The sequence below is a fragment of the Nerophis ophidion genome, linkage group LG17 (assembly GCF_033978795.1).
Source record: "Nerophis ophidion isolate RoL-2023_Sa linkage group LG17, RoL_Noph_v1.0, whole genome shotgun sequence".
NCBI lineage: Eukaryota > Metazoa > Chordata > Actinopteri > Syngnathiformes > Syngnathidae > Nerophis > Nerophis ophidion.
Window position 1 is genome coordinate 21,671,613 of NC_084627.1, and position 22,484 is coordinate 21,694,096.

At 38.6% G+C, this 22,484-nt stretch overlaps 1 protein-coding gene across 7 annotated transcripts in view; it reads right to left on the reverse strand.

Annotated features, from left to right (window-relative positions):
* LOC133536205 (probable E3 ubiquitin-protein ligase HERC1) overlaps nt 1-22,484 on the reverse strand; it is a 114,079-nt gene that overhangs the window by 84,095 nt on the left and 7,500 nt on the right. For 6 of the 7 annotated variants that reach the window (XM_061876540.1, XM_061876539.1, XM_061876538.1 and 3 more), the window contains exon 2: nt 2,918-3,914. In XM_061876540.1, coding sequence (XP_061732524.1) covers nt 2,918-3,889 — 972 coding nt within the window. In that variant the 5' untranslated portion in view covers nt 3,890-3,914. Of the gene's footprint in view, nt 1-2,917; nt 3,915-22,484 lie in introns of those variants that run through there. The other variant, XM_061876541.1, reaches the window with a different exon arrangement.

Sequence of the window (22,484 nt, forward strand, 5' to 3'; positions counted from 1 at the left end):
TATATATATATATATATATATATATATATATATATATCCATCCATCAATCCATTTCCAACCGCTTATTCCCTTTTGGTGTTGCGGGGGGCGCTGGTGCCTATCTCACCTACAATCGGGCGGAAGGCGGGGTACACCCTGGACAGGTCGCCACTTCATCGCAGGGCCAACATATATATATATGTATGTATATATATATATATATATATATATATATATCCACAATAATAATACCTGTATGTTAAAGCACAGCATGTTGGACTACGGTAGCCATAATGCACGGACAAGCCATCAAGCTGTGTGCCTTCCTCGCTTACCAAAGTCATACTAAAACATTTTTAAACATTTTTAAACGCAATGTTTAATGTTCTATATACAGTGGGGCAAAAAAGTATTTAGTCAGCCCCCAATTGTGCAAGTTCTCCCACTTAAAATGATGACAGAGGTCTGTAATTTTCATCATAGGTACACTTCAACTGTAAGAGACAGAATGTGGGGAAAAAATCCAGGAATTCACATTGTAGGAATTTTAAATAATTTATTTGTAAATTATGGTGGAAAATAAGTATTTGGTCAACCATTCAAGGCTCTTACTGATGGGAGGAGTTTTTGGCTCAAAATCTCACGATATACGGCCTCATTCATGCTTTCCTTAACACGGATCAATCGTCCTGTCCCCTTAGCAGAAAAACAAAGCATGATGTTTTATACCCCCATGCTTCACAGTAGGTATGGTGTTCTTGGGATGCAACTCAGTATTCTTCTTCCTCCAAACACGACGAGATGAGTTTATACGAAAATGGATACATGGATGATACAGCAGAGGATTGGGAGAATGTCATGTGGTCAGATGGAACCAAAATAGAACTTTTTGGTATAAACTCAACTCGTCGTGTTTGGAGGAAGAAGAATACTGAGTTGCATCCCAAGAACACCAAACCTACTATGAAGGATGGGTGTGGAAACATCATGCTTTGGGGCTGTTTTTCTGCTAAGGGAACAGGACGATTGATCCGTGTTAAGGAAAGAATGAATGGGGCCACGTATCGTGAGAATTTGAGCCAAAACCTCCTTCCATCAGTGAGAGCTTTGAATGGTTGACCAAATACTTATTTTCCACCATAATTTACAAATAAATTCTTAAAAATTCCTACAATGTGAATTCCTGGATTTTTCTTTCACATTCTGTCTCTCACAGTTGAAGTGTAACTATGATGAAAATTACAGACCTCTGTCATCATTTTAAGTGGGACAACATGCACAATCGGTGGCTGACTAAATACTTTTTTGCCCCACTGTACTCAATGAAACATGAAATTTTTGGACTTGGTTGCTAACCTGTGCTTGCTAGGAGGGCATCAACCTGCAGTCCACATGTATCACTTATGTGTGACTGCCATCTACTGATCAAACTTATCATTACACCATGTACTAAATAAAATTGTTTCAAGGTAGGTAAGCACAACCAGAATTAATATGTACATTAGGTGCACTGTCAATTTTTGAGAAAATTAAAGGATTTTAAGTGGGCTGTTTAGTCCGAAAAATACTTTACTTTATTACAGTAAAGATTACCCAAAAAGACCAACAAGTACGTTATTACCTATTAAATTTTGATACATAATTTTTCACTTTTTGTAAAATTGTAACATACTGTATGTAAGAAGGGCCCTGCGATGAGGTGGCGACTTGTCCAGGGTGTACCCCGCCTTCCGCCCGATTGTAGCTGAGATAGGCGCCAGCGCCCCCCGCGACCCCGAAAGGGAATAAGCGGTAGGAAATGGATGGATGGATGGATGTATGTAAGAAGTTTAAAATCGAGCATTTCAACAGTAAAAGGTATTTTCATGGACATACAACATTTTCAAATTCATGCATTTCATTGCAATGCATTTTTATGTAAACTATACAGTTTCAATGGTAAATGATAGCGTTTTAATGTTAAATATTCAGCACATACAGCAACAATCAAACACTGAAATGACAATATACAATGTTTTCATTGCCAAAACTAGCATTTTTATTGCAAAATGCTGTGTTTAAAGTGTAAGCTGTATCTATGCCAACATGTAGTGTTTCATTGGTAAATGATAGTGCTTTCATGGCAAATACGGTCATTTTATCGCAAAATATTGCATTTAAGTTCTCAATATATTAGTTTTTTATGTTAGGTAATATACTATTACCAATACACTAATACTAATTTGTGGCAAAACACTGCAACAGTAAGTTCATGACAAATAGTGTTTTTACAAAAAAAAACTATACAATTCAAATAAACTAAAATGTTCCCAACTAGTTATTCTGTTTTTGCAACAAAATACAGTGTCTTCACGGTAAACCATATTTCCCAACAATACATTATAGTGTTTTATTGGAAAAATAATAGCATTATTTCAAATACATAATATAATGCATGTCAAATATTGTGTTTTCATGCCCTCTATTGTTTATTCACAGTAGATATACCGGTAGTAATAATAATTTTTGGAATGTCTAGGTGAAAAAGACAAATATTAATTGATTTTTTTTTTTAAGTAGGAACTACTTTTAAATGGTAAATGGTGAATGGGTTGTACTTGTATAGCGCTTTTCTACCCCTTTTTAAAAAGGAGCCAAAGCGCTTTGACAGCATTTCCACACTCGCCCATTCACACACACATTCACACACTGACGGATGATCTTAAACAATTTAAAATAATTGCTAAACTATTTTGAATAACCATAACATGTTTTGAATAAAACAATTTTGATATTTAAGAATTTTAGAATATGACAGTTGTCATTATGCTGCAATGCAGTTTGCCTCTTATTAATGTCTAATAATATTCATCATGAAATGAAATAACCAAATAAAAAAAAAAAATCTGTTATTTTCTTTCTTTTTCTAAGTCAAAATAATACCAAATCAAAACCTACCGAAAACTGCCTCATTTGGAGAAGAGTGTGATGGATGACATCAAATCCCACACCAGCTGCCTGCTGGGAGCTGAGTGGGGAGGTGGAAGATGGTGCGAACGTGGGGGAGGACATGGAAGCCGCCAAAGCCACCTCCACCCACTCCAGGAGAAACCTCAGCGATCCTCTCTGCATGGCCAGGCCGAGGAGTAGCTCCAATGCCAGCCTCCTTCCAGTAACGTCAGCACCGCCGGTCCCGCAGCTTACCGACGTCTTCTTCAAAAAGTCAGCCACTTGGGCTAAGCAGTCCAGCCCGACTGAGGGTATCTTGCTTTCGTTGGCGAGGGAAAGCGGCGGCAGGGAAGCCAGCACGGAGGAGGCGGTGACGAGCACGTCGTTGCAAAGCATGGAATCTGCATGCGTGGAGGCGGCATACCTCCAGTTCTGCTGCAGGAGCGAGAAGAGCAGGCTCAAACCTGTCCTCACGCCCATCTCTATCAGAACGTCCGTGCCCGACTTGACCTTGGAGGCACCCCCTGGCAAGCAGGGCTCTGAGGCCAGCTCAAGTTGCCCACATTCCGTGCCACCGTTTGCGACTTGTGCGGGAAGCTGCGCGCGGAAGTTGTCGTGGTATTTTGTGTGAAGTGCGTAGTAGATCCTCTGGAGAACCACTAGCCTGTGGTGGAGGCTGTGCGTGTAGCGGGTCTGTGTCAGCATGCAGTGAGACAACCATCGCTGGCTGTGGAGCAGCGACGAAAGGTATTCCTCCTTCTCGGCTCTGGCGCACGACTCGCACTCAAAGTCAGGCAGCCGAGGGCCGACCAGTTCTTGCACGGGCTGGGCCACACTCACCACCTCTTTGTTGTGGAGGAGCTTGTTGTAAAGGGCGGCAGCTCCATGCCTGGTGGCCGTCTGGACGCTGTCCTCGGCCGCCCAGGAGCTGTTGAGGTGCTCCTGCCACTTCAGCAACACATGGGTCTGACAGGGCATCATATCTGAGCATTATCTTCACTCGGATCTGCACCAGAAAGACAAAGCAGAAGACATGTGAAGCCTTCCTCCAATCTGCTAAAATGTAATGTACTATTATATTTACCTAAATAAAATGTGACCGTGAATATATTTCTTCATTAGCTGTTTGCCCAGTTTGATTCATTTCACTTACATCACATTGCATGTTGATGATCATTTATATTCAAATCGCAAAACCAGTGAAGATGGCACATTGAGTAAATCGTAAATAAAAACAGAATACAATGATTTGCCAATACTTTTCAACACATATTCAATTGAATAGACTGCAACGACAAGATACTTAACGTTCAAACTGGAAAACTTTGTTATTCTTTGCAAATATTAGCTTATTTGGAATTTGATGCCTGTAACATGTTTAAAAAAAACTTGCACAAGTGGCAAAAACGACCGAGAAAGTTGAGGAATGCTCATTTGCTTATCACGCTTATTTGAAAAATCCCACAAGTGAATAGGCTAATTGGGAACACGTGGGTTCCATGATTGGGTATAAAAGCAGCTTCATGAAATGCTCAGTCATTCACAAAAATGGATGGGACGAGGGTCACCACGTTGAGAACAAATGCTGGGCCCGAGCTCATCTAAGATGGACTGATGCAAAGTGGAAAAGTGTTATGTGGTCTGACGAGTCTACACTTCAAATTGTTTTTGGAAACTGTGGACGTCGTGTCCTCTAGAACAGAGACGAGAAGAACCATCCGGACTGTTATAGGCGCAAAGTTCAAAGGCCAGCCTCTGTGATGATATGGGAGTGTATTAGTGCGCAAGGCATGGGTAACTTACACATCTGTGAAGGCACCATTAATGCTGGAAGGTACATACATGTTTTGGAGCAACAGATGTTGCCATTCAAGCAAAGTTATCATGGACCCCCCTGCTTATTTCAACAAGACAATGTCAAGCCACGTGTTCCAACAGTTTGGCTTCATAGTACAAGAGTGCGGGTACTGGACTGGCCTGCCTGTATTCCAGACCTGCCTCCCATTGAAAATGTGTGGCGCAATATGAAGCCTAAAATACCACAACAGAGACCCCGGATTGTTGAACAACTTAAGCTGCACATCAAGCAAGAATGGGAAAGAATTCCACCTGAAAAGGTTCAGAAATTGCTCTCCTCAGTTCCCAAACGATTACTGAGTGTTGTTAAAAGATAAGGCCATGTACCACAGTGGTAAAAATGCACCTGTGCCAACTTTCTTGCCATGTGTTGCTGCCATTAAATTCTAAGTTAATGATTATTTGCAAAAAAGAAATGTGTTTCTTAGTTCGGACATTAAACATATTGAAAAGGATTTGCAAATCATTGTATTCTGTTTTTCTTTACGAATTACACAGCATGCCAACTTCACTGGTTTTGGGTTTTGTACATTTTGCAATGAAATGTAAACACACCGGATTTTAGCCAAAGGCCAATTTCCATCCGTAGTGCTTACGCACACAATCAGACCGGGTTAAACATTTTAAGAACATAATTAAATATATAATGAAAAAGAAACCAGAGCTGTCAAACGAGACATAAACATTAAAAAACACAAATGACATAAAATAAATGAAAGGAGCACAGAGATGATGCAACCAGCTGCAACTTCAGAAGCACTACTTCTACATACAGCTACAAAAGCAAAACAAAAAAAAAAACAACCTCACAGCCTGTGCTGCTCGGCCCCTCCCCTTTGCACTTAGGGGTTCACTCAAATCGGCGGGCACGCATTACTAGGGCTGTAGCGGTATTATAGATACCATGGTATTGTGGTTTCAAAGTCTTCACAAAATCGCCGTGACATGTAACGGTATCGAACAAAAACTTGGTGAATGTGTTTTTTTTTTCTGGCGCTTTAGCGTTGGCCGGGTCTGAAAATAAAATACATCCGCCAGAAAAAGCAGCGCGTGGTTGGCAAAGTGTGGGCGTAGAACGCAGGAAGTGATTTGTGTTTGTAGTAGATAAGAGGAATTGGGTTTTTTGGACATTTCCTGAAAATGTCCTTAAAATATTTTCATAACTGTTCGAGTTATGTTGCTAAAATACAAACAACCAAACCCAGGGGAAAACATATATTTGGGCGGCGGTAAAGAAGTTTGTGCGTTCTGCAAAGCATCTCATTTCGAGCTTTTGAAGTCGACACAGCCAGCCAGTCGAGTCGCACCGCAAAGGGGGGATATCACTCCCCCCAAAAAAAGAGTCCAAAGCGGGAAATACGAGCAAACTAAAACGCTACTTGATAAATTCAAGAAGATCGGATAAGGTGGAAGGAAATTATGACTCAGGATTTCCCCTCAATGCATTTGATTGTGGCGGTGGGCCACAGCAACATATTAGCTGCCACACCTTAAAAATTAGGGTTTTGCTCATGAAAACAAAAAAAGTAACATAACGTATTGTAGCGCCCAGAAGAAGCCACACAAAGTCCAACACTCTTTTTAGCTTGTATTGCCAATTTTATGCTAAAAATGGGCCCAATCACAAGTATTTCCTCTGTGCACACACATTTCCCTATTTCACTCCCAGAAACACTTTCTAATTCTCCGCCGACACGGTTCTTTCACAGACTTTGGTAAAAGTTATTATAACACACTAACATACACATTAACACCAGCAAGTTGGTAAAACTAAATTGGCCCTAGTGTGTGAATGTGAGTGTGGATGTTTGTCAATCTGTGTTGGCCCTGCGATGAGGTGGCGACTTGTCCAGGGTGTACTCCGCCTTCCGCCCGAATGCAACTGAGACAGGCTCCAGCACCCCCTGCGATCCGAAACGGGACAAGCGGTAGAAAATGGATGGATGGAAGTAGTTACAATATGAATGGATATAGTTCATAGATATATGCATCAAAACAAATAATGCGATTATGTCATATAGACCACGCCCCTAACAGCACGTATGTTGGCAATCCACCACAAGGACGCAATATTGGCTCCACAGCAGTCATGCAGTCATTTACCACCTAAGGACCCCCCATCAGAAAATTCAGAAAGACTGGAGCATATGAAAGGAAGTTATACTTTCCACCATAAGGGGGCAATATTGGTGTCAATATCAATATGTAGTCATGATCAGACCCCAACATTAGAGCCTCAGATCAGTTTGTAATGAAATCTCATCATTTAAAGTGCACTCAGGACAGTTTGATGATGGATTGAGCAGTTTTCGCTGGTTATGATCAATCTACCACTTAAGAGTCTCATCATCATTATTGTGCTAAATCTGATCAATATCTGAATTTGTGGAGCCAAGTATTTAATGTTTTCTAGAGAGTCATCAGATCAAAGGCACGCCATGCCGCACACACCGAATTATTTCACAATAAACCTTTATCATTGCTCATTTGTCTGTAATCTGTCATTTTAACTGCAACTCATTTGGTCCAAGTCCCTAGTGGTTAAAGTACCAACTGTTTATGGCCTAAAAATGGCCAATAAAAATAAAGATGGCTGACTCCTCTTTGTTTTCAAAAACGGGTTCCTGTATTGGTGTGTCCTGTCATGATAAGATGTCACCAGCGATTTTCGGGATGGTATGTAAATATGGTGACAGGGGCTATTTTTTTTTAATTCCAAAGGGGCGCTAGAGAGACACATTTAAATGTCATGTTCGGTAGCCACAAAATATAAAAAAATGTTGCCAGACCGAGACAAGCTCACAAAAACCGATGAGTTTTGATGCATGTTAAGACCCTCAAAAATTACAATTGGTCTGGCAGCTTTTGCTGCTTTGGCTCAAATAAAAATGAGCAATAAATAATACATGTTGCACACATACAATTAGACCAACAACAAAACAAGTGACAGAAAGAAAAGTTCTGACTCACTTGGGGAGAAGTTGCTTAAATTACACTTTTGTCTCCAAAATGTTTGTTTTTCAATGTTTATCTTCTTCTGTTTTCCTTTGTAAAGGTTTTAGAGTGTTTAATAGTAAATGGCAGAACGGGTGTAGTTTGTAATGAGGAAATACGTTTATGTGTCTTGTATTCATGTTAGCATTTTAAGGCAGGGCCCAGCGATGAGGTGGCAACTTGTCCAGGGTGTACCACGCCTTCCGCCCGATTGTAGCTGAGATAGGCTCCAGTACCCCCCGCGACCCCAACAAAGGGACAAGCGCTTGGATGGATGGATTTTAAGCCAGTTAGCAATTAGTGTGCTGGCTTCTTCCATCCATCCATTTTCTACCGCTTATTCCCTTACGGGGTCGCGGGGGGCGCTGGCGCCTATCTCAGCTACAATCGGGCGGAAGGCTTCTTCTCCAGGAAATTAGCAGTATCAGAGAGTTTATTTTTAAACTAAGGATCAATCACAGTTTTTCGACGATAAAAATTTTAAATAGGAATTTTATCACGATTTACCATTAAAACGGTAATCAATCCAAACCAAACGGTATTGGCCATTTTTCATAAAAAATTACATGATTGCCATTGCCGATTAATGTCTTTTATGCCAATCACAAATGAGTCTCCTGGCTGACAAGCTAACAGCTATGTCTCTATACACAGTATAGAGCCCTTCTTCTAAGTTAATAACAAACACCTCCATTGCGACAAATGAACTTCAGATTTTAGTATCCTACTTCAGTTTTTAGTATCATTATCACGTACATTATCACTGAAGGACGAGGCTGAACATGTTACACACCAAGAGTAAGCTTACAGCAAGCATGCTAATAGCAAAGCAAACCACTAAGCAAGTTTATAAAATTTAGATGTTGCAGCAGAAAGTAAGCATCTGTTATCAGGAAAATAAGTACATTAATAAGAACCTAGAGCAGTGGTTCGTTACCTTGTTAAAGGTACCGAAACCCACCAGTTTCATATGCGCATTTACCGAACCCTTCTTTAGTGAATAATTTTTTTTTTTTTTAGTTATTTTTTACTGGTGCACAAAATGAACCGTGCATGAACATCACCTTGTTCAAAGAACAAGACCAACACAGTGCATGAACTCACAACTAATTACACACCTGTAAATCAGATGGAACATTAGCGTGAACATTGTTTGGGGTCTTTTATTTACACGATGAGTCAGGTGTGTCTTGACCTCCACCGAACCCCTGAGGCTGACTCGCTGAACCCCTAGGGTTCGATCGAACCCAGGTTAAGAACCACTGACCTAGAGTTTCAGTTTACAAAACTTAATAGGAGGGCGGATCGCTCCATTATTGGTGGTGTCGATACGAAGGGTAATAATAGTATGATGGATACCAAAGTGATTAGGTTGACCGTCGTTGCCCAGCTCTTCAACTGTCCTCCAACGCACTTGCGCCAGTAAGACAGTCGGGGTGGAAGGAGGACATCACAAATCATCTGACTTCCGGCCTTTGAGCCGCAAGACCAAACCTTCTTATTCACCGTTGAAACAACAACAGAGAAAAGAGAGACCGTAGATTCAGGTGGTGAGGGAAACATGTGGTCGGTACACAATCAACGTGCTGGTAGTGTAGGATGCCGTGGACAAAGTCACTGCCGAAGACCTTCAGTCTTCGTTAACCAGCTACCCTCATAAGCCACGTTTTCCCACCATAGAGAAGGATAGTTGGCCTATAGATTCTACCTTTGGTCACCAGGGCAGTTTTTAGTTTTTGTGTACTATTGATTTGGTTTTGTTCAAACAATTGTATGTAATAAAAGACAATAAAGAACTAGCTTAAATATTGTGTTGATATTGTTATACTGTCAATAGCACTCACTGTAAATAAACTGAAAAATGCATAAGTAATACATGTCCTCTGTATCGATATTGGTATTTTATATTGGCCGATCTCATCATGGACAAAATCAGTAGCAAAGATAGAAATCTTTGGGCACCTCACCATTAAATTACGATTATTGATGCATCTTTAATTTAGGTATACTGATATAGTTTTATTGATGCATTTAAAAGAAAAAACGTTTCACTAATTAAGTATTTATCACTTGCAACTTTAAAGAACAAAAACATTTGTAACAGTTTTAATTAATTCCCACATTTGCAAAAATAAATGAATAGGTGTGCAAAACTGGACATAAGTGTCCTACAATAAAGGAGCTGGTCGGATCTCTTGGTGAGGTTGCACACTGTAGTCAGCCAAATGTTGTCTGCATTCATTTATTTACAATTAATACGATTATTTACGTTTACTAGTCGATTTTATAATTGTCCATGTCCGCATTGCGATGCATCTAAAAATCTATTATTGCCCCCACCTCGAATCAGAAGTATGAAACCCTGTTCGGAACATCCCTAGGAATTGTTAAACCCTTATTTTAGGCTCATAGTGAAAGATTTGGTTCATGATGGAAGACTTGTTTATGAGACCACAGACATGATTTAAGCTGGACTTAAACAAAACCTTTAATAGAATTTGCTCCTAAAAAAAACTACATTTGACATAAGACATGATTCAAGTTTTACTTTCAAAATTTGACAACTACTTCCTGCTAACATCCAAAGAAGAGACATCTGACTCAGTTCCAGATTATTCTTGCCTTGTCAAAGACGAGAGACTAAACCTGAAACATGAAACATGACGCTTGAAATCCAAATTTGACCTTGGTCTCAAACTCGTGACTGAAATTCTAGCAATGGGCTTTGCTTGTCAAAGTCCTGAGAATGACATAGAAGTCTTGAAGACAACAAACTCTGGATTCATCAAAATAATTATTCAGACTCCCGACCAGCCTTTATCTCAAAGTAGGGTTGTCCAAACTGTTTGATTGGGGACCCGCATTCGGCCTAAATATTTGGCCGGGGACCGAAAGCGGACTGCATTTATTATAATATAATGGATATTTAATTAATAATTATTATATAATTGGTTATTAAGAATATGTGAAAGTTCAACTCCTACCTAGTTAATTTCCATTTCAACCTGCTTAAAGGGGAACTGCACTTTTTTGGGAATTTTGCCGTTTCCAATCATGAGAAACAAGAAGACAAAGGGTTGTTTTAATTTTTGCATTCAAACATGTAAAAATTGTCTTGTTCTACATAGCTTGCAATGCAGCTAATAATTGAAGCAATCAATTCTACCTCTAAATCACTTTAAAAATGCATTTAAAAAACATCATCAATACTTCCTTTACGTTCCATAACTTGTATAATAACCAAGCTGTAGCAATATTGTTATTGTAAGAGCGAACATTGAGGAACTATTTTTGTAGCGTAGTAACACATTGACGTGCTTAGGTTTTAGCCGTAAAAGCTAGCCATGGCAGGAGATAAGCTAGCTTCTACGACAACACACAATGCGTTTGAGTTTGTAATGCACAACACTGCAACAGGAAAATTACATATATTGACTGAAAAACATGAACAATCATATTACAGTATCTTTAAAGTATTAGCCCACATTTTGTTTGTTTGTACACAGCTAGCCAGACAGCATATGCACTGTAGTTGTACAAACATGCACGACGTGGTGCGTTTATCATGGTTGATATTAAAATGGGACTCACTCGATGGACATTTGATCCAGGGGGACATTTTTGCTTTTTTATTTAGGGTAAGCATGCCATTTATGTTAAAATAGCTTGTCTCCAAATTCCACAATTGCAGCTTTGCGTCACGCCGACCTCATTTGGCACGGCATGCTTTCGTCTGCTCCAACATTTCACGTTCTTCTTCGTGCTCACTTTTAGAAGCAGTAGTTCATCCTCCATTAATCGGTTTCAAAAAGATAAGGTTGTGAATCTTCATTTGTCCAAAAATAGTCGTCTTCCTTGTGTATTACCATGTCTGCCATGATTACAAGACACACATGTTTTAGTGTCCGGAAGCAGGAACACACAGTTGTCGGCAGACGTTGGAGGTGTGCTGCTGTGGAAACGGACATCAATGCACCGAGAAATAAGTTCCGGCAATGACTAAAACAACCAAAATCTGGTAAATATTGTACATATTACATATTGTTATGAACGTGTCTGTCACTACATCATATATTGACTTGCAGTGTGTATATAAAACGTTGAGGGTTTTTGAAGTTGTTCTAAAGGGCATGGAAGGCTACAACAGTGAGTCCCATTAGCCGCCTCTTCCAAGCGATTTTTATCATCTTTAAAATCCTAATTATAGAAAGACTTGTGTGTTCTTGTCTCTCACAATGAATGTGAACGATAGGCAAAATTCCCCCCAAAAAATGCAGTTCTCCATTAAGGTTTTTTAATCAATCATAAATATAAAGCAGCTAAAATGTGCCAAACATGTTTCTTAAGAATGATAATAATAATAATAATAATAATAATAATAGTAATAATAATAATGATAGTATAGTACATTTTACTGATAAGGCGCCTTTCTGGACACTCAAGGACGCCGTACAAAATCAAAACAATTGGATAAAAACAACAACAACAAAGATCGATAAGAGTTTAAAGTGTGGATAGAGTGTTTTGCATTTTCCCATCATTCCTTGTAAGGGATTTAAATAGGTGTCAAGATGTATTTATGTTGATCAGACATTTTTTTTATATTATCCACAAAGTTCAATAAGCAGGTTGTGTTATGTGTGACTATGTTTGTTAAAAAAAAGTTTTTTTCCCTGCATCGTGAGTAGGGGAGGTGTTTGGATTGGGTTATATATGGGATTGCTGTGCTGCATCTCCTTAACAGTACAAGGAATGGCAGAGTTACTTTCGATGGCAACCATGTGGGAACAAAAAAGGCAGCAATCAGACCACTTGATATTTGTTCATGATGTGGATACACTGTCCCGGTCATATTGTTTATTGATCTTGTGCTATCTGTCTAGCGGACCAAATTAAAGATAGCGGCAGGCTGCAGTTGGCCCGGTTTAAAGACAGGACACTTGCATTGGAAAAAATCCTGGGGCTGAAATTAACTGGGAAACCATACGAATTTCACAACTTCAGGGGAGCCACGTGAGATACAAGTATTGTGTCACAGCTCCATGCGCCTCGGGCTCAAACACAATCCAGGATGACGGAGGTTACGCCAAGAATGTGCGCATGCCTCTGTGAGCATAACACTCAGCCGTGGAACTTCATCTTGTCTGCCTCTTGCTCGGTCGGGCTATACGGTTTCCAGTCTGGACCAAAAATAACAGCAAGCTGTGATACGGTCAGGTCAAGTCAGCTGGCAGCAAAACAAAGCTGGGTTAGACATTTTGTTTTACAGCCTTATTAAACTCACTCAATCTGTGACTGACTTTGAGCATCAACTCAAACATGGTATTTCAATTGTCTCATGGTTAACTTGGTTTCCGCACTAATCAATCCTTCCTTTATGGTCATGAATTAAGTTGTACTAAGAATAGTTAATGTGTGGCTAATATTGCAATACGACTTAGAAGTAATCCAGTGGAGACTACTTGCCCTCTTTCACAGAGATGCAGCAAATTTGTTGCAACCGGGACAAAACAGTACTTTAGGGATGAAATTTTATACAGTTTAAACAAATATAATTGTCACAACTATTAAATTTACCTTAGTTTTCTACAAACCCCGTTTCCATACGAGTTGGGAAATTGTGTTAAAAGGAAATATAAAAACGGAATACAATGATTTGCAAATCATTTTCAACCCATATTCAGTTGAATATGCTACAAAGACAACATATTTCATTTTCAAATAATCATTAACTTTAGAATTTCATGCCAGCAACACGTGACAAAGAAGTTGGGAAAGGTGGCAATAAATACTGATAAAGTTGAGAAATGCTCATCAAACACTTATTTGGAACATCCCACAGGTGTGCAGGCTAATTGGGAACAGGTGGGTGGCATGATTGAGTATAAAAGCAGCTTCCAAGAAATGCTAAGTAATTCACAAACAAGGATGGGGCGAGGGTCACCAATTTGTAAGCAAATTGTCAAACAGTTTTAGAACAACATTTCTCAACGAGCTATTGCAAGGAATTTAGGGATTTTACCATCTACGGTTCGTAAAATCATCAAAAAGTTCAGAGAATCTGGAGAAATCACTGCATGTAAGCGATGATATTAGTCCTTTGATCCCTCAGGCGGTACTGCATCAAAAACCGACATCCGTGTGTAAAAGATATCACCACATGGGCTCAGGAACACTTCATAAAACCACTGTCAGTAACTACAGTTGGTTGCTACATCTGTAAGTGCAAGTTAAAACTCTACTATGCAAAGCAAAACCCATTAATCAACAACACCAAGGAACGCCGCTGGCTTCGCTGGGCCCGAGCTCATCTAAGATGGACTGTTGTAAAGAGGAAAATAGTTCTGTGGTCTGACAAGTCCACATTCCAAATTATATTTGGAAACTGTGGATGTGGTGTCCTCCGGAACCAAGAGGAAAATAACCATCCGGATTGTTATAGGCGCAAAGTTCAAAAGCCAGCATCTGTGATGGTATGGGGGTGTATTAGTGCCCAAGGCATGGGTAACTTACACGTCTGTGAAGGCACCATTAATGCTGAATGGTCCATACAGGTTTTGGAGCAACATTTTTTGTCATCAAAACGTTATCATGGACGCCCCTGCTTATTTCAGCAAGACAATGCCAAGCCACGTGTTACAATAGCGTGGTTTCGTAGTAAAAGCGTGCGGGTACTTTCCAGGCCCGCCTGCAGTCCAGACCTGTCGAAAATGTGAACTGAAGCTCTACATAAAACAAGAATGGGAAAGAATTCCACTTCCAAAGCTTAAAAAATTAGTTTCCTCAGTTCCCAAACGTTTATTGAGTGTTGTTAAAACAAAAGGTGATGTAACACAGTGGATAACATGCCCTTTCCCAACTACTTTGGCACATGTTGCAGCCATGAAATTCTAAGTTAATTATTATTTGCAAAAAAAGTTTGAGTTTGAACATCAAATATCTTGTCTTTGTATTGCATTCAACTGAATATGGGTTGAAAAGGATTTGCAAATCATTGTATTCCGTTTATATTTGCATCTAACACAATTTCCCAACTCATATGGAAACGGGGTTTGTATAATAAACATGGCGGAAGACAGTTATATTTTTGCATTTACAACTAGTTTGGGAATATTCTTTTAGCGAATTTGAATAACATCGTGATAGAGGCAATTGTAATAATGTTGAATGTCCATTCTTGGTGAAAACACTGTAATATACACTGTAAAATCATTGTGAGTGACCCAAATATAAGACAGGGTGTAAATGTGTGTGTGAATGGGATGTATAATTTAAAGTTCTTTGGGTGTTGTTTTGTTTGTAGTAAAAGTGGTATGTAAATAAAGACCATTAACCATTTGTTGTTTTCCCTTAAAAAGGGGGGGAGTGGGGGAGGGTCATTTTATATTCTGGGTGCAGAGCTATTCTATATGTCTTAAAATACATACAGTGAAAAAGGGGCGTCTTATGTACTGCATATTCGGGCAGCTATGGTATATCTAGGTAAAAATACAGCGTTGTAAATATATACCGTACACTTGGCAGAAGAAGTGTGATAAAAGCAAATGCAACAACTTTTGTAAACAATTCATAATTCAGTGTAGAACTTCACAACATACATAAATAAAAGACGTGATCTAATTCTCAGGGTCTAGAAAGAATTCTGTCTTTTAACTACCGTATTTTTCGGATCATAAATCGCTCTGGAGAATACGTTGCACCGGCCGAAAATGCATAATAAAGAAGGAAAAAAACATATACGTCACACTGGAATATAAGTCGCATTTTATGGGGAAATGTATTTAATAAAATCCAACACCAAGAATAGACATTTGAAAAGGCAAAAGTTGAAATGATCCATCCTAATAGCTACTGCAGTAGCATATAGTAGTTAGCATCCCATGACCCACAATGCATTTCTGCCATGACCATCCCCCACCGAATTCTTATTAATTGACGTGTGTGTGACGATTGCTGACGTGTGACGATTGCTGACATTTTCTTCGTCTCTTCCGAGAATTAGATAAATAATATTACTTAATATTTTACGGTAATGTGTTAATAATTTCACACATAAGTCGCTCCGGAGTATATGTCGTACCCCCGCACAAACTATGAAAAAAACAGACTTATATTCCGAAAAATACGGTAGATCAAATTTTTGCACAACCAAATCTTGAAAAGAGGTCGTCTTATAGCCAGGGTTGTCTTATATTTGGGTTAGTATGGTATTTGTATGTGTAGTTAATACAGTGTAGTAAACATAAGTTTGAAAGAATAATTGTTATAAACACAATAACTAGATAGATTGTTTGTAAAACATTCGTAATTACCTGTAAGATGTCGTCTTATATTCAGGGTCTAGAGCAATGTCTTCCAACCCCTGAGTCGAGCCACCTTTTTTACATTTAAAAAATCTCATGGCATGCCACCAATAAATGGCGACAGGTGGATACAAGTGTTTATTACATTCAGTCATTTATAGTTGGCCCACTACAAACAGACTTGGCACTCTCTTAAAGACACATTTTATATTGGGACTGTCTATGAATGTAGCTTGTCATGACAATTCGGTACAGTAGGTGGCGGTATGCATTCTACAGTAAATGCTTTTCATAACTAATGTTCATACACATACACACTACTTACTTTGAATGAATAATGAGCAGCAAATCCATGATAAGTGATAAGCTTGCAATCCTACAATACCCCGTTTGTGGACAAGAACACTACATCTATTGAAACAATTTCAATCTCTTTATTAGATAGTGCTAACACAATCCAGTGAAAAAATTAAACAGAGCTACCGTAACTACCCGCAAACTTTAGAGTCTGAGGTAACAAACACAGTTGAACCAATGCTTTATGTGGGTGCTAAGTCACATGTCACTTTTTAAAGGCACATACACACCGGTCTCATTTGGAACTAGGGTTGTACGGTATACCGGTACTAGTATAGTACCGCGATACTAATGAATCATATTCAGTACTATACCGCCTCTAAAAAGTACTGGTCCCCCACCAGTCGTCGTAACGTTGTGTCATGCAGAACGCCCTCAGGATGAGGTGCTTTAAGACATGGTTAGCTAGCTAGTGTTTAATGTCTGTCCGCAGTCAGCAATGTTGTAACTACTTCGATATAATTAGTCCTTGTCTCCATGGATACAAATCAAGCACAATTATTTCTAGTATCAACCCAGCAAAGTGCGTAATAAGTCCACATGCTTCACTTCAAACTTCAGCGCATTGGAACCATGGTAATGAGTGAGTATAAACTTGTCTATAGTTGACCAAGACAATACAAGATTACATTATATCCAATTATTAACATTAAGGCGACCATTTTAACTTTGATCACACTGATTACGTGAGAATGAAGCGCATACTTAATCAACAGCCATACATGTCACACTAAGGGTGGCCGTATGGACAACGCCAATACTGTCATAAAAGATATTACACAACAATGACAAACACATTTTGGGAAAATATTTGCACCGCAACACAACATAAACACTACAGAACAAATTCCCAGACTTCCTTGCAGCGCCAACTTTTATGGGACACAATAATATAAACAAACGCCATTGGTGGATCTACACCTGAAATCCACTGTGATGGAACCAAGTCCAACAGTGTATCTAGTCGATACTACTATGATTACATTGATATTTTTTAGCATCACAACCGTTTAAAAAAAAAGTGTATTATGTTTATAAATTCAGGAAATATGTCCCAGGACACATGACCAATATGCATATGACCAATGACTGATCCTGTAACTACTTGGTATCGGATTGATACCCAAATTTGTGTTATCATCTAAAACTAAAGTAAAGTATCAAACAACAGAGGAATTAGTCCATCCATCCATCCATCCATTTTCTACCGCTTGACCCTAAGTGATTATTAAATTTTAACAGAATGTAGATAAAACATGTTAAAACAGAAAACCAGCAGATGTTAACAGTAAATGAACAAGTAGATTAATTATTAATTTTCTACCACTTGCCCTTAATAATGTTGACAAAATAATAGAATGATAAATTACACAATATTTTACTGCATATGCTAGCAGCTAAATGAGGAGTCTTTGTTTACTTACTACTAAAAGTTGTTTTGTATGTTCAGTATTTTATTTAAGGACAAACTTGCAATAAGAAACATGTTTTTATGTACTGTAAGATTTTTTTGTTAAAATAAAGCCAATGATGACATTTTTTGTGGTCCCCATTATCTAGAAAGGTACTGAAAAGTACCGAAATATTTTGGTACCGGTACAAAAAATATTGGTGTCGGGACAATAATACATGTAACATGTCAGATATTTGATTTTAATTAATTACTTTCCCTGCTCGTTGATTACATGTATTAAAGCGTAATTCTGTTAGTATGTATTGCCATTTTTGAGTATTTGTGATAATATAATGACAAGTAACTATAACTACATACTTTTTAAAAGTAATTTTCCGAAAACTTATTTTAACACACATTCTAGGAGCCAGAATTAGGGTTTTAGAGAGCAATGTGTGTGGGAGGGGTGTGTCTGTTGAGATGGGGGCGTTACTGGTCGCATGGGTCTGGTTGTGTGATTACTTGACAAGTATTTAAGAACACACATTCACCTGTGTCAATAAAGAAAATAGGAAACAGAGAGCCCAGATTGGGATGCCGTATTTTTGTATACCGCTTTAGTACACACTTTGGTTCCTGTCATAACGCTTTATTTTGTACCATGTATGCCATTTTATTAATGTAACATATTAAATGCACTTCAAATGGATTGCAGAGTCATGCGCATAGCTTAAACTCGAAACCCATCCCCGCCTCTCTGCAACCACCAGAAAATGTGGCTGCAACATTAAGTGAACTAAAAAGGCTTGCAATAAAATTATCTGAACGACAGCAATCAAGGAACTGAACCATCACATTAGGACAACAACCGGGGGAGCCATGCACGCGCGATCTATTACTCATCTGGGTATAGGAGCACTAGTTTACTCATTCTGTTGGATTAAAGAATAAACTGTGGACTACCTTTGTTAAGAAGAGTTGGGTGGAGGTATAAAAACGAGAAATTATTTTTTTAAATCTGGAGCCCATCCCTTGTATGGAACCTAATGGTCCTTTCCAGTTGTAATGGGAAGTCCAAATGTCTGAGTTCCTAGCTGGAATTTCAACTGGAACGCCCCTCAAGGTCGGATTTCAGACTCCAAAAGTCAGATTATTCTCAGCACCTTTGTTTCAAAAATGTTTGCTCTGGATGTAAACAATGATTACCGCTTCTTTATTTATCTGTAATTAGCACTTCTGATTATTTTTTGTGGCAGTAAGTCAGCCATATACAATGTGTATATAAGGTAACTTAACAGTAGTATAAATTACATGTAACTAATGTGGTACAAAGGCTGTACATCTCTAGCAATAGCATCTGTGTTTCCTCTTCAACCACTGCGTTTGAAGGTAGCTTTAGACTCCAGTTCTGACTTCTAACTTATGAGTTAACTGGAACACAGCATTAGCACCTAAAATATTTACCAGGGATGTGACAGTATTGTAAATACTGCGTAAAAAAAAGGCAAAATTGTCATAATAATGCAGTGACATCTGACGGTAAACGAGAACTGGGAGTACACCAGCAAGTGTGGTTTTCTTCTGGCACTATTAAGTCAGCAGGTGTAAGATGCAAACCAGATTTCCCATAATCCCCTGCACTCAGTAGAAGATGGCTGATATTGCCAGACCGCAATACTCTTCAAGTGAAATACAAGCAACATGAGCAGTCACTTGAATAATCATCTTCCGGAGAAACCAAGATGTAGGCCAGGCCAAAAATCAATTTGTGAGGCATTTCAATCAAGTTTTCCTCATAGCAGCTTGGTTACGATGCCAGTTTAAAAACAATAAAACTAAAAGTTGTTTATGTTTGCTTGTTACTGCAAACACTGGTCCCTTGACTGTTCCTTGCACTTTGAAAATACCTCTTGGTATTAATAAATAGCATTAAAACATTTGAGCTTTAGGTTTGTGGTTATTTACAGTCGGTGTTTATCCTTAAAGGGGTACTGCACTATTTGGGGAATTTCACCTATTATTCACAATTCTAATGTAAGACAAGCACACATGTTTTAATGCACTCCAACTCGTAAATAAATGTGAGCAAAAATCAGATAATAATTGATCAGGGTTTGCCATAGATTGCCCCATTATACTGATGGAGGAGGCATGGCTAGAGGCGTGAACAATATGATATCATCATTAATGACATGACCATTTTGATTTGCAATAACGCATTATTTCTTTTAAAAAGGCTAAACAAATGTTTTATTTATATTTAAAAACAATTTGTCTTATTAATTTTAAACAATACCACCAATAATATTAATATCAACCTTTTTTTTTTTACACAAACAGAATCACAGACAAATCGCACTCAGCTTTAAAATAAGCTATTTGAATTGGTTGACCTGACTCTATTTGTTCAATGCCATTGCAATTGTTGCCTACTGTAAAAGGTAATGGACTACACTTAATTCTGTCCTCATTGAATTTTGCAATTTAGTTTGCCAAATATGTAAACAGTCCTTTGAGTTAGATTTGCAAAACAAATAACTATGTGTCTGCGATGAGGTGGCGACTTGTCCAGGGTGTACCTTGCCTTCCACCCGATTGTAGGTGAGTTAGGCACCTGTGCCCCCAAAAGGGACAAGCGGTAGTACATGGATGGATGGATAACTGTGTTTTGTTGATATTCTTCACAATGATGTCACTGTAAAACTAATAACTAAAGAATGAACAAATCCCAAAATCAGTGAAGTTAGCACGTTGTGTAAATCGTAAATACAAACAGGATACAATGATTTGCAAATTTGTTTTAACCGATATTCAATTGAATAGACTGCAAAGACAAGACACTTAACGTTCAAACTGGAAAACTGTTATTTTTTGCAACTATTAGCTCATTTGGAATTTGATGCCTGCAAAATGTTTCTAAAAGCTGGCACACGTGGCAAAAAAGACTGAGAAAGTTGAGGAATGCTCATCAAACACTTATTTGGGAAATCCTACAGGTGAACAGTCTAAATGGGAACAGGTGGGCGCCATGATTGAGTATAGAAGCAGCTTCCATGAAAAGCTCAGTCATTCACAAACAAGGATGGGACGAGGGTCACCACTTTGTGAACAAATGTGTGAGCAAATTGTTTAAGAACAACATTTCTCAATCAGCTATTGCAAGGAATTTAGGGATTTCACCATCTACGGTCCATAATAACATCAAAAGGTTCAGAGAATCTGGATAAATCACTGCATGAAAGCAGCAAGGCTGTGAAAACCAACATTGAATGCCTGTGACCTTCGATCCTGTATGTGAAGTGCTTAAAAAAGAGTATATGTGTAATGTACTAACAGGCACATTAATGATAACATGTAATATTTACGTATTTTATAGACGCATCAGGTTTGTATTTTCCTTAGACAACATCACTGATGATTACTCGCTGCAGACTTCATGAGAGCCTACAAACATCATTTACTGTACAATGCCTGCTCTCACTGGAAATGCTGACTGTTATGATGTTAATATGTACCCGTTGAAGATGAAGATGAAGAATGACTCATCATAATCCTTGCAAAGAAAAAATGGGGTGGTACAAAGTATTTTTGGGGGTCTTTTTTTGCCATGTCTGGGTCTAAGTTGGCTGTCAAAGTTTAACAACTGCTCAGTTTATGTTCACATCATTTTATTACACAGGTGAGAGACATGATTTAAATCTGGAATTAACTTTCTTGAGGTCCGAGGGAAGAAAGCAGCTCACCAGCTGATAATGTCAATACAGCAACATAAGGAATTTATGTCTCTCTGATCGATGCACTGCTAAATGCCTGGCCTTGTGGTTAGAGTGTCCGTCCTGAGATGGGTAGGTCGTGAGTTCAAACCCCGGCCGAGTCATACCAAAGACTATAAAAACGGGAGCCATTGCCTACCAGCACCAAGGGTTGGAATTTGAGGTTAAATCACCAAAATATTTCCCACCGCTGCTGCTCACTGCTCCCCTTACCTCTAGGGTGTGGAACAAAATGATGGGTCAAATGCAGGGGGTAATTTCAGCACACACAAGTGTGACTATAATGCAGAGGGTAATTTCACTAGACCTAGTGTGTGTGTGATTATCAGTGGTACTTGAAGACTTTTTAACTTTTAAATGTAGGTCCTTAACGCTTATAACAACAATATTACTACTACTTGGGTAATTTTCAGGTCACAAAATGCAAATTGAGTATTGTTGGCGCTTTTTGGATGGTTAATTATTGGATGTTATGGTCGGAAAAGACTCAATGACATCATGGATCCCATTGGCTCCATCATAAGCTGAATTTTATTTAAGAGTTAGAATGTATTTAAAAAAAGAAAACATGTGTCATTGTCTCTCATAAGGATTGTGTATCATTGGCAAGATTCCCCAAAAAACTCAGTTCCCCTTTGACGTAAGTAGTACATAATTTTTCATATTAAAGCATTTTTTCCATCTTTTCTTGACATTTATGCAATAATACAGTGATAATATCGTACTGTTAGATTTTGATATTGTTACATCCTTTTTGTGTGAATGCTCCAAAGCATTCACACATATGGTTTACTACACTAAAATAGTTCTATTTATTATTCAACTGATACTTCTCCAGATTTTGGCACGCTATGCCTTCCACATCTTTAACCCGATTCAAATCGTTCCAACTTCAAACT